General features: G+C 38.1%; 1 protein-coding gene across 2 annotated transcripts in view; it reads right to left on the reverse strand.

The window, feature by feature from the left end:
• Window positions 1-10498: 10498 nt before the first annotated feature.
• The window catches only part of SPOCK1 (SPARC (osteonectin), cwcv and kazal like domains proteoglycan 1), a 499879-nt gene continuing 496304 nt past the window's right edge, over window positions 10499-14073 (reverse strand). For both annotated transcript variants that reach the window (XM_072841120.1, XM_072841121.1), the window contains one exon: window positions 10499-14029. In XM_072841120.1, coding sequence (XP_072697221.1) covers window positions 13839-14029 — 191 coding nt within the window. In that variant the 3' untranslated portion in view covers window positions 10499-13838. The remainder of the gene's footprint in view (window positions 14030-14073) is intronic.

The following is a 14073-nucleotide window of genomic DNA, read 5'->3' on the forward strand; positions in this document are numbered from 1 at the left end:
CTCTGTACAATGATCTGTTCAAATCTCTGGTTGCAATTTTTGGGGTATATACCTAGGAGTGAAATTGTTGGATTCGGGGGGTCCCTGGGTGGCTCAGCAGTTTGGCGCCTGCCTTTGGCTGGGGTGTGGTCCTGGGGTCCCGAGATCGGATCCCACATCGGGCTCCCTGCATGGAGCCTGCTTCTCCCTCTGCCTGTGTCTCTCCCTCTCTCTGTCTGTCTCTCATGAATAAATAAATTTTAAAAATCTTTGGAAAAAAAATTATTGGATTGTGTGGTAATGCTGTAGTTACTTTTTTTAAGGAACTACTAACTTCCATAGTGGCTGCCACATTTTATATCCTCACCTTCCTTCCGATGGCTTCACCTTCTGGCCAACATGTATTATTATTTTTTTTATAATGACCATCCTTAATGATTTGAAGTGATATGTCAACATGGTTTTGACTTGCATTTCCTTAATGATTTGTGATGTTGAGTATGTTTCCAAATGCTCATGGGACATTTGAATACTTTCTTTGGAAAAATGCCTGTTCAACTCTTTTGCCATTTTTATAATTGGGTTCTTTGATATTTTGTTGTTGAATTGTAGGTGTTCTTTCTATCTTTTGGATATTAATCCCCTATCAGATATACGGTTGCAAATATTTTTTCCCATTCCATGAGTTGCCTTTTCACTCTGTCAATAGAGTCATATGGTGCACAAAAGTGTTCAGTTTTTTTTAAGATGTTATTTATTTGTTCATTAAAGATATATAGAGAGAGGCAGAGACACAGGCAGAGGGAGAAGCAGGCTCTCCACAAGGAACCTGATATGGGACTTGATCCCAGGACCCAGGGATCACACCCTGAGCCAAAGGCGTCTAGACGCTCAACCGCTGAGCCACCCAGGTGTCCCAAAAGTGTTCAGTTTTAATGAAGTCCCTTTTATCTATTTTTTCCTCTTGTTGTCTGTGCTTTTTGGTGTCATATTCAAGAAATCGTTGCCAAATCCAATGTTGTGAAGCTTTCCTCTTCTGTTTTCCTTTAAGAGTTTTATGACTTTAGCTCTTATATTTAGGTTTTTGATCTATTTGAGATAGTATTTGTATATGGTATAAAGAAAAGACCCAATTTGATTCTTTCGCAAGTGAATATCCAATTTTCCCATCACCATTTTTTTTAAAGACTGTTCTTTCCCCATTGAATAGTATTGGCATCCTTAGAGAAAATTATTTAATCATACATTACAAGGGTTTATTTCTGGGCTTTGTGTTCTGTTCCATTTGTCTATATATCTGTCACATTGTTTTGATTACCATAGTGTTGTAATAGGTTTTTAAATTAGGAAGTGTAAGTCCAGCTTGTTTCTTTTTCAAGATTGTTTGGTTCTTCATAGTCTCTTGAGATTCCATATAAATTTTGGGATAAAATTTCAGGGAAAAAAATACAACTCACCACTTTTGGGATGTTGGTATGGATTATTTTGAATCTCTAGGTCACTTTGTGTAATAGTGACGTCTTAACTATATTTAGTCTTCCAATCTGTGAACACTAGATGTTTTTCCCCTTACGTCTTCCTTAATATCTTTTGGCAACGTTTTGTAGCTTTCACTGTGCAAGTCCTTGTTCCTTGGATACATTTACTCCTAAGTATTTTATTCCTTTTGATGCTATTGTAGATGAAATTGTTTTCTTAATTTCCTTTTCAAATTGTTCATTGTTAGTATATAGACACACAGCTGATTTTTCTGGGTTGATTTTGCATTCTGCATTTTCATGGAATTTTTTTTTATTATACATTTTTCCTGTGGAAACTCTAAGGTTTTCTACATTTAAGATCATGTCATCAGCAAACAGAGTTTTACTTCTTTCTTTCCTATTTAGTTGTCCTTGCCTAATTACTCTGGTTAGTACTTCCAATACTTGTTGAATAGGTGTGGTAAAAGTGGACGTTCTTGTCTTGTTTATGATCATAAAGGATAAAGCTTTGTATTTCATCATTGAATCTGACGGTAGCTGTAGGATTTTCATATGTGGACTTGATTATGTTGAGATAGTTTCCTTAGTTAGATAGTTATAGCCTGTGTTTATCTTTTAAAAAGTGTTAAATTTCATCCATTTTTTCCTGCATCGTTTGAAATGGTCATGTGACTTTTCCCCCTTCATTCTGTTAATGAGGTACATTATGTTGATTTTTTTCTTATATGGTGGAACATCTTGAATTTAAGGGATAAATGGTTTTGTCATGGCTTATAAATCTTTAATGTGTTTCTGAATTTGATTTGCTTATATTCTGTTGAGGATTTTTACACAAATAGCTGTAAGGGATATTGGTCTATAGTTTTCTTGCAGCATCTTTTTCTGGCTTTCAGCGTAATGCTGGCCTCATAGATACTGAGTTAAGAAGTGTTCCCTCCTCTTCGTTTTTCAGGAAGAATTTGAGAAGGACAGATGGTAACTTTTCCTTAAATGTTTGGTAGAATTCACCACTACACTAGTCTGAGCCAGAGCTTTTCTCTTTTGAGAGATTTTTGATTTCTGATTCAATACTCTTACTTGTTACAGATTTATTCAGATTTTCTATTTCTTGACAATTCAGTCTTGGAAGGCTGTGTGTTTCTAGGAATTTGTCCATTGAATCTAAGTTATTCAATTGTTGGCCACTCTATTCTAGTATGTATATATATATATGTATATATATATATATATTAATATATAAAATATATAAATTATTTCTATAAAATCTGTAGCAATGTCCCCTACTTCCATTTCTAATGTTAGTAATTTGAATATTCTCTTTTTCTTAGTGAATTTAACCAAATTTTTAGTCACTTTTGTTAATCTTTTTGAAAAACTTTTGTTTGTGTTGATAGTCTGTATTTTTATTCCTTATTTATATCTGTTCTAAACTTTTATCTCCTTCCATCTTCTACTTTGTTGTTCTAGTTTCTGAAGGTATAAAGTTAGGCTGTTGATTTGAGATCTTTTGGTAAAAAAATAACAGCATTTAGAGCTATAATTTGCACTCTAAGTCTTGCTATCATTGTACCCTGTAAATTTTGATATCTTTTCATTTTCATTTGTCTCAAGGCATTTTCTAATTTCCTTTGTAATTTTTTTTATTTGACTCATTGATTGTTTAAGAGTGTGTTGCTTAATTTTACATATTTTTAAATTTTCTGTTTTTTTGTTACTGATTTCCATTTTCATTCTGTGTGATCAGAAAAGGTATTTTGTATGATTTCAGTCTTTTAAAAATCTATCCAATTTCAAGTTTTAAAACAATGAAACTTGTTTTGCAGTCTCATATGTGGCCTATCCTGGAGCATGTTTATGTGTAAGGAAAATGTGTGTTTTTGCTGCTGTTGGGTAAAGTATTCTGTATGTGTCTTTTAGGTTTAGTTGGCTTATAGTGTTGTACAAGGCCTCTCTAACAGATGCTCTGTTTTATCCATTATTGAAAGAAGCTCCTGATATCTCCATTTATTATAAAGCTATTTATTTCTCCTTTCAAGTGTACCAATATTTTTCATATATTTTTGGTGCTCTGATTTCTGGTATCTATAGGTCTATAATTGTTGGATGTTTTGGTGAATTGACCCTTTCATCACTCTCTGATGACATTCTTTGTCACTTATATTTGTGTAGCCACCGTTGTTATCTTTTGGTTAATATTTTTATGGACTACCTTTTCCCATTTTTATCAATTTCAAACTATTTTTGTCTACATATCTCCAGTGAGTCTTTTGAAGATAGCAAGATGTTGGATCATGTTCTGTTTTTACTGCTGGTTTTCATCCATTCTGCTAATAATCTATGCCTTTTGACTGTGGAGTTTAATCCATTGCTTTCACATAATTGCAGAGAAAGACTTACTCTTAGAATTTTGTTTTTTGCATGTCTTAAAGTTTTTTGTGCTTCATTTATTCCATTACTGTCTTCCTTTGTATTTATTGATTTGTAATGATACATCTTGATTCTCCTCTCAGTTCCTTTTGTGAATATTCTATAAATATTTTGTGATCAACATGGGAATGATACTTAACATCCTAAAGTTATAAAAATCTGTTTTAAATTGATAGCAACTAAAATAAATAAATAAATAAATAAATAAATTGATAGCAACTTCAGTTGCATACAAAAACTATAGCTCCATCCATCCTTTTTATGATATGTCACAGATTATATCTTTATATATTATATATGCATTAACATAGCTTTATAATGACTTCTTATGCATATATCTTTAAATCCTTTAGAAAATAGAAAGTGTTACAAACCAGAATTTCAATACTTTAAAAAAGTATTTGCCTATGTATTTACTTTTGCCAGAGAATCTTACATCTTCATAACAGTTTTAGGTTATTGTCTAGCGTTCTTTTCTTTCAACCTGAAGGACTCTATTCAACATTTCTTGTAGGACAGATGTGGTGGTAATGAAATCCTCAGTTTTCATCTGAAAGTATCTTAATTTCTTCCTCATTTTTAAAGGACATTTTTACCAGTTAAGGAATTCCTGGGTGAGTTTTTCTCCCCCTTTCTTTCAATACTTTAAATAATTTTATGACATTGCTTTTTGGCCTCCAAGGTTTCTGCTGGAAAATCTGCTGATAATTTTACTAAAGATCCCTTGTATGTGACAAACCTCTTTTCTTGTTTCTTCAAGATTCTCTCTTTGGCTTTGACTTTGAAAAATTTGATTATGATGTACCTTCCCATTCATTGAGCTTCTTGGATATGTAAACCTGTGCTTTCCTCAAATTTAGACATTTTCAGCCATTATTTCTTCAAATAATCTCTCTATATTTTTCTCCCATCTTCTTCTGAAGCTACCATAATATGTATATTAATCTACTTTACAAAGTTCCAGAAATCCTATTGGTTCTGTTTCCCTTTCTTTACTTTTCTTCTTTCTTTTCCTCAGACTTGATAATTTCAAAAGTTTTATCTTCAAGTTCAATGGTTTTTTTTCCCTGCCTGCTCAGATCTGCTGTTGAAACTCTTACAGTGAAATTTTTGTATTTATTTTTCAGCTCCATTGTTTCTTTTTTTTTTTTTAATAAAGATTTTATCTATTCATGAGAGACACGGAGAGAGAGAGAGGCAGAGACACAGGCAGAGGGAGAAGCAGACTCCATGCAGGGAGCCTGACGTGGAACTCGATCTGGGGTCTCCAGGATCAGGCCCTGGGCGGAATGTCATTTTCCTGATTTTCAGTCTTTTTTTCATGTTTTCTTGTAGCTATTCAAGCATATTTGTGAAGTTGTTTTAAATCTTCTGTTTTGTAAGTCCATAACCTCTGTTTCTCCAGGAACACTTTCTGCCACTTTGTTTTCTTCCTTTGAATGGGCCTTTCTTTTCTTTCCCTTCTCCCTTCCCTTCTCCCTTCCCTTCTCCCTTCCCTTCTCCCTTCCCTTCTCCCTTCCCTTCTCCCTTCCCTTCTCCCTTCCCTTCTCCCTTCCCTTCTCCCTTCCCTTCTCCCTTCCCTTCTCCCATCCCTTCCCTTCCCTTCTTTCTTGAGGGAGGCAGGCAGAGACACAGGCAGAGGGAAAAGCAGGCTCCATGCAGGGAGCCCGACGTCGGACTTGATCCCAGGTCTCCAGGATCACACCCCGGGCTGCAGGTGGCGCTAAACCGCTGCGCCATGCTTTCTTGATGGTTTATGTACCTTGTGATTTTTTTAATTTTTGAAAATTTGGGCATTTGAGAAAAACAACCGTCTCTCTTAGTTTTTGCAGACTAGCTTTGTGCCAGTGCAGTTCTTCACTAATTGGGCATTTCTGAGGTTTGGGATCAGCCCAAGATGAAAATGTAAGGTTTTCCTCATGCATCTTGACTCACTGTGCATCCAGCCTGGACCTGTGTGTGACATTGTCCCCTCTCCCATGTACATAGGTGCTTTTGACTATTTCAATTTCCCAGAGTCTCACTTTAGCTTTCTTCAGAGCCTTAGATGGTTTATTGTATGCCTTTATCCATAATCTCTTGTCCTAGGCATTTGTGGGTCTGTAATCCCCCTGAATCTTTCATGATAAATTCCTATTTGTCTAAAATTTGAGTTAGGTAACACAGAGACTAGTCCCTCAGATAGCCTCCTGATAGGTTAGAATAGTGCAAAAAAAAAGTTTTTTTTCTTCTCTTTGTGATTTATGGAACTGGGAATTGGGCTGCCAACTGCTCTAGATTAAGACCATGCTGCATCGTGAAGAGAGTAGTCTAGGGCAAGCAAAACACCATGAAATGTCCTACCATTTTGAATGTGGCTTTTTCTTGATTGGATGTTCAGTTATATGTTGCAGAATTTAAACATTTTTACAGATATTTTATTATTTTAGTTTTGGGTGTTTTTAAATGTTTCTGTGAGGGAATGAAGCCTTGGAGTTTCTTATTCTGCCATTTTGTTCTCTCTCTTTTTTTATGATTATAACTAGTTTCAGGGGTAGAATTTGGTGATTCATCATTTGCTAATAACATCCAATGATCATTACATCATGTGCCCTCCTTAATGTCCATCACGCAGTTACCCCATGCCCCCACTTACCTCCCTTCCAGCAACCCTCAGTTTGTTCCCTATCATTAAAAGTTTCCTATGGTTTGCCTCCCTCTGTGTTTCTTTTTTAGTTTTTCCTTCCCTTCTCCTAGGTTCATCTGGTTTTTTTGAAATTTAAATTCAATTTGCCAACATATAGTACATTATTAGTTTCAGATGTAGTTTTCAATAATCCATCAGTTGCACATAATACCCAATGCTCATCACATCACATGCCCTCCTTAATACCCATCAATCACCCAGTTACTCCATCCCTCCACCCACCTTCCCTCTAGCAACCTTCAGTTTGCTCCCTATGATTAAGAGCCTCCTATGGTTTGCTTCCCTCTCTGTTTCTGTCTTTTTAAATTTTTCTTTCCCTTCTGCTAGGTTCATCTGTTTTGTTTCTTAAATTCCATATATGAGTGAAATAATTTGGTATTTGTCTTTCTCTGACTTATTTCACTTAACATAATGCCCTCTAGTTCCCTCCATATCTTTGCAAATTTTAAGATTTCATTCTTTTTGGTGGTTAATATTCGTGTGTGTGTGTGTGTGTGTGTGTGTGTGTATACACCACATCTTTATCCATTCATCAGTCGATGGACATCTGGGCTCCTTCCATATTCTGGCTGTTGTGGACATTGCTGCTCTAAACATTGGGGTACATGTGCTCCCTTCAAATCACCATTTTTGTATCTTTTGGATAAATACAGTGCAATTGCTGGGTCATATGGTAGTTCTATTTTTAACTTTTTGAGGAGCCTCCGTGCTGTTTTCCAGAGTGGCTGCACCAGTTTGCATTCCCACCAACAGTGGAAGAGGGTTCTGTCTCTTGCCTTTAAAGAATTATACTTGATAAGAGAATTGGATATGACACAAAGCACTATGTTGGAGATACACAGCGTGCTAGAGGAAAAGAGGAATAATACCTGATTCTGCCAGGAGCAATAGAGTAAGGTTACCAGAAGAGTAAAAATCAAGTTGAGTCCCCTAGGCATTCCAGGTAAAGGAACTATCAGCACACAAGCAAAAGCTTGAGAAGGGTGGAAGTGCTTAGAAAAAAATTAGAATTTGAGATGTGAGGAATGCAAGGAGACAAAGAAATACAGAAGAATCAATTGCAAACGAGCTTGTTTTACCAAGCCAAGTAGTTTATATGTGGTCTTGAAAGTAAGGGGAAACCTTGAAAATTAAGTAGGGTAGTGACATGATCAGATTTTCCTTTAGAATGAACTACTCTGGTGGCAGCAGCATGCTGGATGTATTGGCACTGGTAAGGATAAAGCAGAGACACTAGTTAAAAATTTCCTTGTACAATTGAGAAAGATGGTGGTCAGAAACATGAAAGCAGTGGTGACAGAGATGAAAAGATATTTAGAAAGATGAAGACAGACTCTAGACATGTAATACAGGTTGGGAGAGGAGGTCAGAGATGGTAGTGCCATTCCTGAAGTTAAGGTACGTAGGGGGAGAAATTGTGAAGAGGAAGCTGATGAATTATTTTTAAACTATTAAACTTGTAGATGAGTTAAGACATAATGATATATTGCTTTTTTACTTAAAAAAAAGTGAAATATGGAGATGAGGCCGATGCCCTTGTTGACTACAGACACAATCCCAGTCCTCCTCTTAGAAGTCACCACCGCTCCCAGCTTACTGCATGTCCTTTCAGGCCTTGCACAGTACTTCTCCATACTTCCCATATTGCCTTTTCGATACCTAACATATTCTGTATTTTATATACACCTAATTCTTTTCTTCACACAACTGATAATGTAGAAGTTTTGCTAATTTAGTGCGTATGAAGTTATATCATTCTTTTTGGCTATTGTATAGTATTCCAGAGTAGTCACCCAGCATGACCAGTGATGGATGTTTAGCTTTATCCTGGTTTTCCTGTTCTATCAATGTTGTTGCAATGGATATACTCTTACATGTTCTTTGTAAATCATGTGATCCCCCCCTCTAGTAGTAGTTACTGAGAAGTAGAATTTCTGGGCCCCACAGTATACATTCTTACTTTGATAGCTGTTGCCAAACTGCCCTCCATGTGGGTGCTCTAACTGTACAGTGTGCAAGTGTTCTTTATACCACATTCTCGTCAACACTTGACATGGGCTTTTTTTTTTTTTGAGTGAAAAATGGTAGATCCTTGTTTTAATTTGTGTTTGTCTGATCATCAGTGAGCCTGGGTATGGTTTCCTTGCCATTTGTCTGTCTTCTGTGAATTGCTGGTTTTTTATCTTTTCCCCATTAGTCAGTGGGGCTGTCTTTCTCTTACAGATTTAGGAGTTTAGAAAATTTTATATCCTAATCCTTCATCTGTTTTATGTCACCAATATCTTCTTTGGTGTCTTGTTTATCTTTTCAGTTTGTTTATGATGTTAATAATTGTGATGGAAAAAATTTATCAATCCTTTCCTTTATGGCTCATCTTTTTTAGAATAGCCATGCTGACTCCTGCTGCCATAGGCATATTCATACTAGGTTTCATTTTATCATTTTCATTTTTTAAGGTTTGAAATTGACTTATCAGTGGGAAATTCAGGTAGAATTATGTAAATGGCAGGAGATGCCTCAGAATGGAGTGAGAGTCAAAATGTATACTCAAGCTATAGATTGTGGGCTTCTCAGAGAAGAGATGGTTGAAATCAGTGGTATACATGATATTGTCTAGAGAAAGCAGGTAAAGTCAAAGACAAGTGTGCCACAGAAGTTACCAAGGAGGTAACTTTACATAGAAGCAACCAGGTTTTATTCACATTTACATTCCTAGAACTGATGTGGTGCCTGCCCATCATGGCATTCATCAGTCCAACATATATTCATTTATAAATCTGCTAATAAATATATAAAGCCTTGCAAAGTGAATAAATTTAAAAATATTCCTCTTTCCTTGAATCAATTTGTCCAAGTAAATCTGATAAGTGAAAAAAAAATCTTATAAATGAGTAAGCCTTGTGAGAAGGTGCTATGACCTTTTTGCTTACACTGTATTACCAAAGCTGGGACGCGGGCTTCCAGGTGTCCTTTGTTTGGTCCTGACCTCTAAATGAACCACTGTGGCATCTGTGAAGTTATAACTGGAGTAGAAATGTGATATTGGACCTGCACAACTGTGCTGATTTGAGATGAATTTGGAAAGTGTCCACAAATGCCAACTTTTCTTTAATGTATCCTATAACTACCCTGGAGGCTTCATACTGGTCATTGTTCTCTTGACATTACTTATTTTGTGGACTTATGAAGCACCTTTCCCTGAACTGTCAATCTACAAATTGTCTGTAAAATCTACTCTGTGGGGTAAAGGAACGGAATTATTCATAAGATAGTATCTACCTTAGTTTTTGGTGAAATTACTCACTCAGGGTATAATTAAGTCATAGGCACACTGGCCCGAATGTGGATAAAGCTGGAAAGGAAATAATTCCCATTCCAATTTGGGTGCTTTCTGATGTTTGACAAGCCTCTGGTGTGTTAATCCATGAACTGAGGAGAACTCAGAATCCCCTGTAAAGGAGAAGTTCGTGCTTTCTCTCCCCCCCCCCCTTTTCTTCTTTCTTTCTCTCTCTTTCTTCTTTCTTTGTTTTCCCCTTCCTTCCTTCCTTGAATTGGAGAATAACTAATGGGTGTGAAAGAATAAGCAGAACTGGAAAAGCTTAAAAGTTGTGAACAGGACGACAACACTGAAATCTGAGAGGTAAAAACTAAGTGACAAAGTGGAAGCCTAAAGGAGGTGAACGCAGCAAACATTGGGGTTAGGTGATATGGTTTTAGACTGTTTGGGCACTGAGTGTGCTGAGATGGGCCTGGACAGGCTGGACCTCCAGCAGGTCCACCTCCTCTGCCACATACGGGAGCCCTGGAGGAGGGGTCTGCATTGGCCGTCCTCCTTGTCTATCCATGTTGTTTGTTTTCCACAGACTGAGTATAGACATGCTTGGTGAGATGACATGGAACCTAAGAAAATAAAAACACTTAGATGTTGCAGACAAATCAAAATTTATTGAGACAGACAGAAATGCACCTACTCAAGGACTACAGTTAAGCATTTACTATTAACCAAAGAGTCGTGTTCACATTCCAGATAAGTCTACGTGGAAAAGCATTCAGAATTTACTAGATTTTTCTACATCACTATTTCACCTACCATAGGGACAACAAAATGACACTCAGGATTTGGTGGGCTCTCATTACAATGCTACACATTAAACAGGGACAAACATCAGTGACTTTGAGAAAAAGGTATAAAAAGACCAAAACCACCCACTGTAGAAAGGGCTCTTAGATGTTACTGTACAATGTGGTCAAGGTGAAAAAACAAAACCCAAATGTGAATGGCATTCTGGGAAAAGTAAGGGGCAGACCTGGACAGATACATAGTTGTTCACTGCTGGGTGTGGGGCCATGGGCATAAGAAGGGGGAATTGATAATAAAATCTCAGATTGAGCAGTAAGGTATTACCCATGCCTTGAATATCTGTGGAAACAAAAAGATATTAATATCCCAGATAGCTAACCAAGGTGGAAGAAAATTCTGAGATTTAAGGTGGATGCTGAGGAAACAGTACTAAATAAAAGAACTGTTTGTGGAATAAGAATAAAGCTATTTACTAGAGAGTTTCCAAAAGTGAGTTAGCAAGGATTCAGTTCAATACCTGTCTCAAAAAAGGGAATGCATTATCACAGTATTTTTGTTTAGTCAAGATTTTTATGCATACTTAGTTGCTAGCAAAAGGACTCCTGCCCAAAAAAGAGGGAATCACAAAATCTACTTCTAAGGTTAGGGTAACTAGAAAATCGAATCTTTAGTACTTTGGAAAAGTAGTAAAGCCCTTTAAAAAGCTAACGCTGTCACGCCAAAGTGAGGCATGAAAAGTGGTGTTAGTGTTGCTCTGTTGATTTGGGGTTCCAGTCTTAGGAGGGCTTTTCATTTAATATTTTAATGAATCAAAGTATCTTCTTGGAATATCTTGAAAATGAGCATCTCGTTACCTTACTGGGATCTGACTGCTGAGCCCACTCTTCTCCATCATTAAGTTAATGCTAAGAATCTTTAAGTGTCATCTTAATTTGACACTTGTCATAAGATAATTAGGCAAATTAAAATCAGTGGTTCTCTGTTCCTACAAGTTTTTCTAAGTGAAATCAATTTGTCGATTTTAATTTGTTCTCTTGTGTGCTTTTCCAAGCTCAGAGGAGACAGTAACGATGGCTGTCTTTGATGGTCTAAACTGAAATTTTTTAATATGCCTGGATTCTCTTATATACTCTATTATGATTTAGCTGCAATTAAGCACCTGTTTTTCAATTACGATCTCAGTGTTTTGTTCAAGTGAGGGGGAAAAAATTGAAACAGAGGTGATGAAGTTGACATCCCAGTACAGAGATCGCCCCTGTTCTCTCTATACCTAGGGCCTGGTGGTACCCATGTCTGTCAGGCCAAAGAAGTTTATTATACCATGTATGTTCATTTCTCATCTGAGATTAACTCTAGGAATGATGCCACCTTGGCCAATGCTAGGATTGGAAAATGCTGGTTTGAGGCAGGTTGGTAAAGTACAAAGAACTGGTCAATTCGAGGTGAGGGAGGGATTGGTCAGCTGCCATGGTGACCATGGTTTGGCTGAGTATATTTTTTGCCTGGTGGATGGGCTGGAGCTCAGGAGGAAAGGAAGATAAACAAATGTGGGCCAGAGAGCCTCACTGAGGGGGCTGCTGACTAGGGTAGCCAGGTATTTGGAAACCAGCTAGGGCAGGAACCTAAGGGTCTGAAGAACTGAACCAAATGGGGGCCACTTTGAAGATTATTCTTTGGTACTTAGATCTGAGCCAGCTTGATGGGGACAGAAATCCTTGAAATGATAGTGATAATGACCCTACCAAATTTGGAGACAGACTGGAATTATGAGCTCAATTAGGGTAAAGAAACACTGGTGGATGGCTTTCTTCATTAGTATCTCAACACTTGTGCAGGTGCAGCGATTGGTGGGGTGGGGCGGGGGGGGGGAGGAGTTGGGGAGATAGATAGATCTTAAAAATCCAATCCTAGCTTCTGTGTGCTATGATGAAGTTCTTTTTGGCCTTCATCTGGGATTTTTTTCTTTAGAAATGAAGTGGTCTAAAATCTGTATAGCTTATGTGCCCTCGTTAGGATTGGCGGATAGCAATGGGGCAAAAGCAAATCACAAGGTTAAGAATCCTGAATTTTCTAGTGCTAAGGAACACTGTGGTATTGTCTTCTCAGAGGGCAGGGGATTATATATGTCTTGGGAAAAGCCCTTGTGTAGGTGGGGAAGGGGAGAACCTGTGGCAGACAGCATTGCTGTGGCCCCCAGGGTGGGGGTGGGGGCCTTTGAGCTGAGATGAACAAGATGGCTTGTGAAGTTGCCCATGTGGGAGTCTCATGGCTTCTGCAGGAAAAGTGATTTCAGGGACAGAGACTTATCCAAATCAAAGGGCTTCCAGTAACTCTCCTAATGCATAGGGAAAGGAATCTCCTCAGGCTGCAGGTGCTGTTAGTGCAATAAAGGACTTTGATACAAATTTCTTATTCCAGAAATTGTGATCCAGGTCTGGACAAGCTGACAAATTTATAATAGTTTTTCAAATGAGTTTTTAGAAGATACTGAAACACTTTTTCTGAGAGATGTGTGTGTGCCTTGTACACATATACAGTCTACTCTGTACGTACATACATATTTATGCACATACAGAGAAGCATCCGGACACCATTTTTAATAAACTCAATTCCCCAAAGGAACTCTTGACTGAATTAAGGCTGTTGTTCATAGGGAGCCAGATATAGTGATATGAAAAACTTTAACTTTTAATTGTTAACACGAGGGGTGGTGGGGACCGGGGGGGGGGGGTTATAAAGTACAGTGTGGTGTGTTTTCCACGACATCTACAGGACACAAGAAAAGCACTTAGACACCGTAAGGCCGGGAACCATGCTGGAATAACCATTGGTGTGGGTAATCAAAAAGCATCTTCGACGTTTACAAGGTGGGGGCTCCCTGCACTGTCAGAATCCCACATACATCACATGCTCGTTAGCAAAAATCTCACGGGAGGGAAGGAGGCTCTAATTCAGCCAGCCAGTCCCCTGTCTAAAACACAAAACACAACACCCTTCTTCCCACACAACTGTATGCATAACCAGAATGCTCTGGGGACAAGGAGTGGTCTTCCAAACCTCGGGTCAGGTACAGAGAGCAACAATGGAGAAGAGGCCTTGGTGCTGTGGAGTCTTAGATACAAATGCAGGAGTAGGAAGTGATTTGCAATTCTGTGCCAACCTCGTGTCCTCTTCCTTGTGGGGACTACCATATGTAGCCGACCTCATCCTCTTTGTCGTCGTCCTCATCCTCATCATCCTCTGTCACTGCCCGGGTGTGCACCCTCAGCTTCCCCAACTTGTCCTTTGGTCCCAGCTCCCGTTCATCCTCTAGATCATCCAGCAGGACCACGGAGCCGCCACTGCCGAAATCCCCTGAGGTCTCCTGCTCCTCTTCTGAAAGAAAAGATGGGAGGTTAGTTGCTGCTTATACCTCCTGA

This window comes from Canis lupus, chromosome 10 (assembly GCF_048164855.1).
Source record: "Canis lupus baileyi chromosome 10, mCanLup2.hap1, whole genome shotgun sequence".
Lineage (NCBI taxonomy): Eukaryota > Metazoa > Chordata > Mammalia > Carnivora > Canidae > Canis > Canis lupus.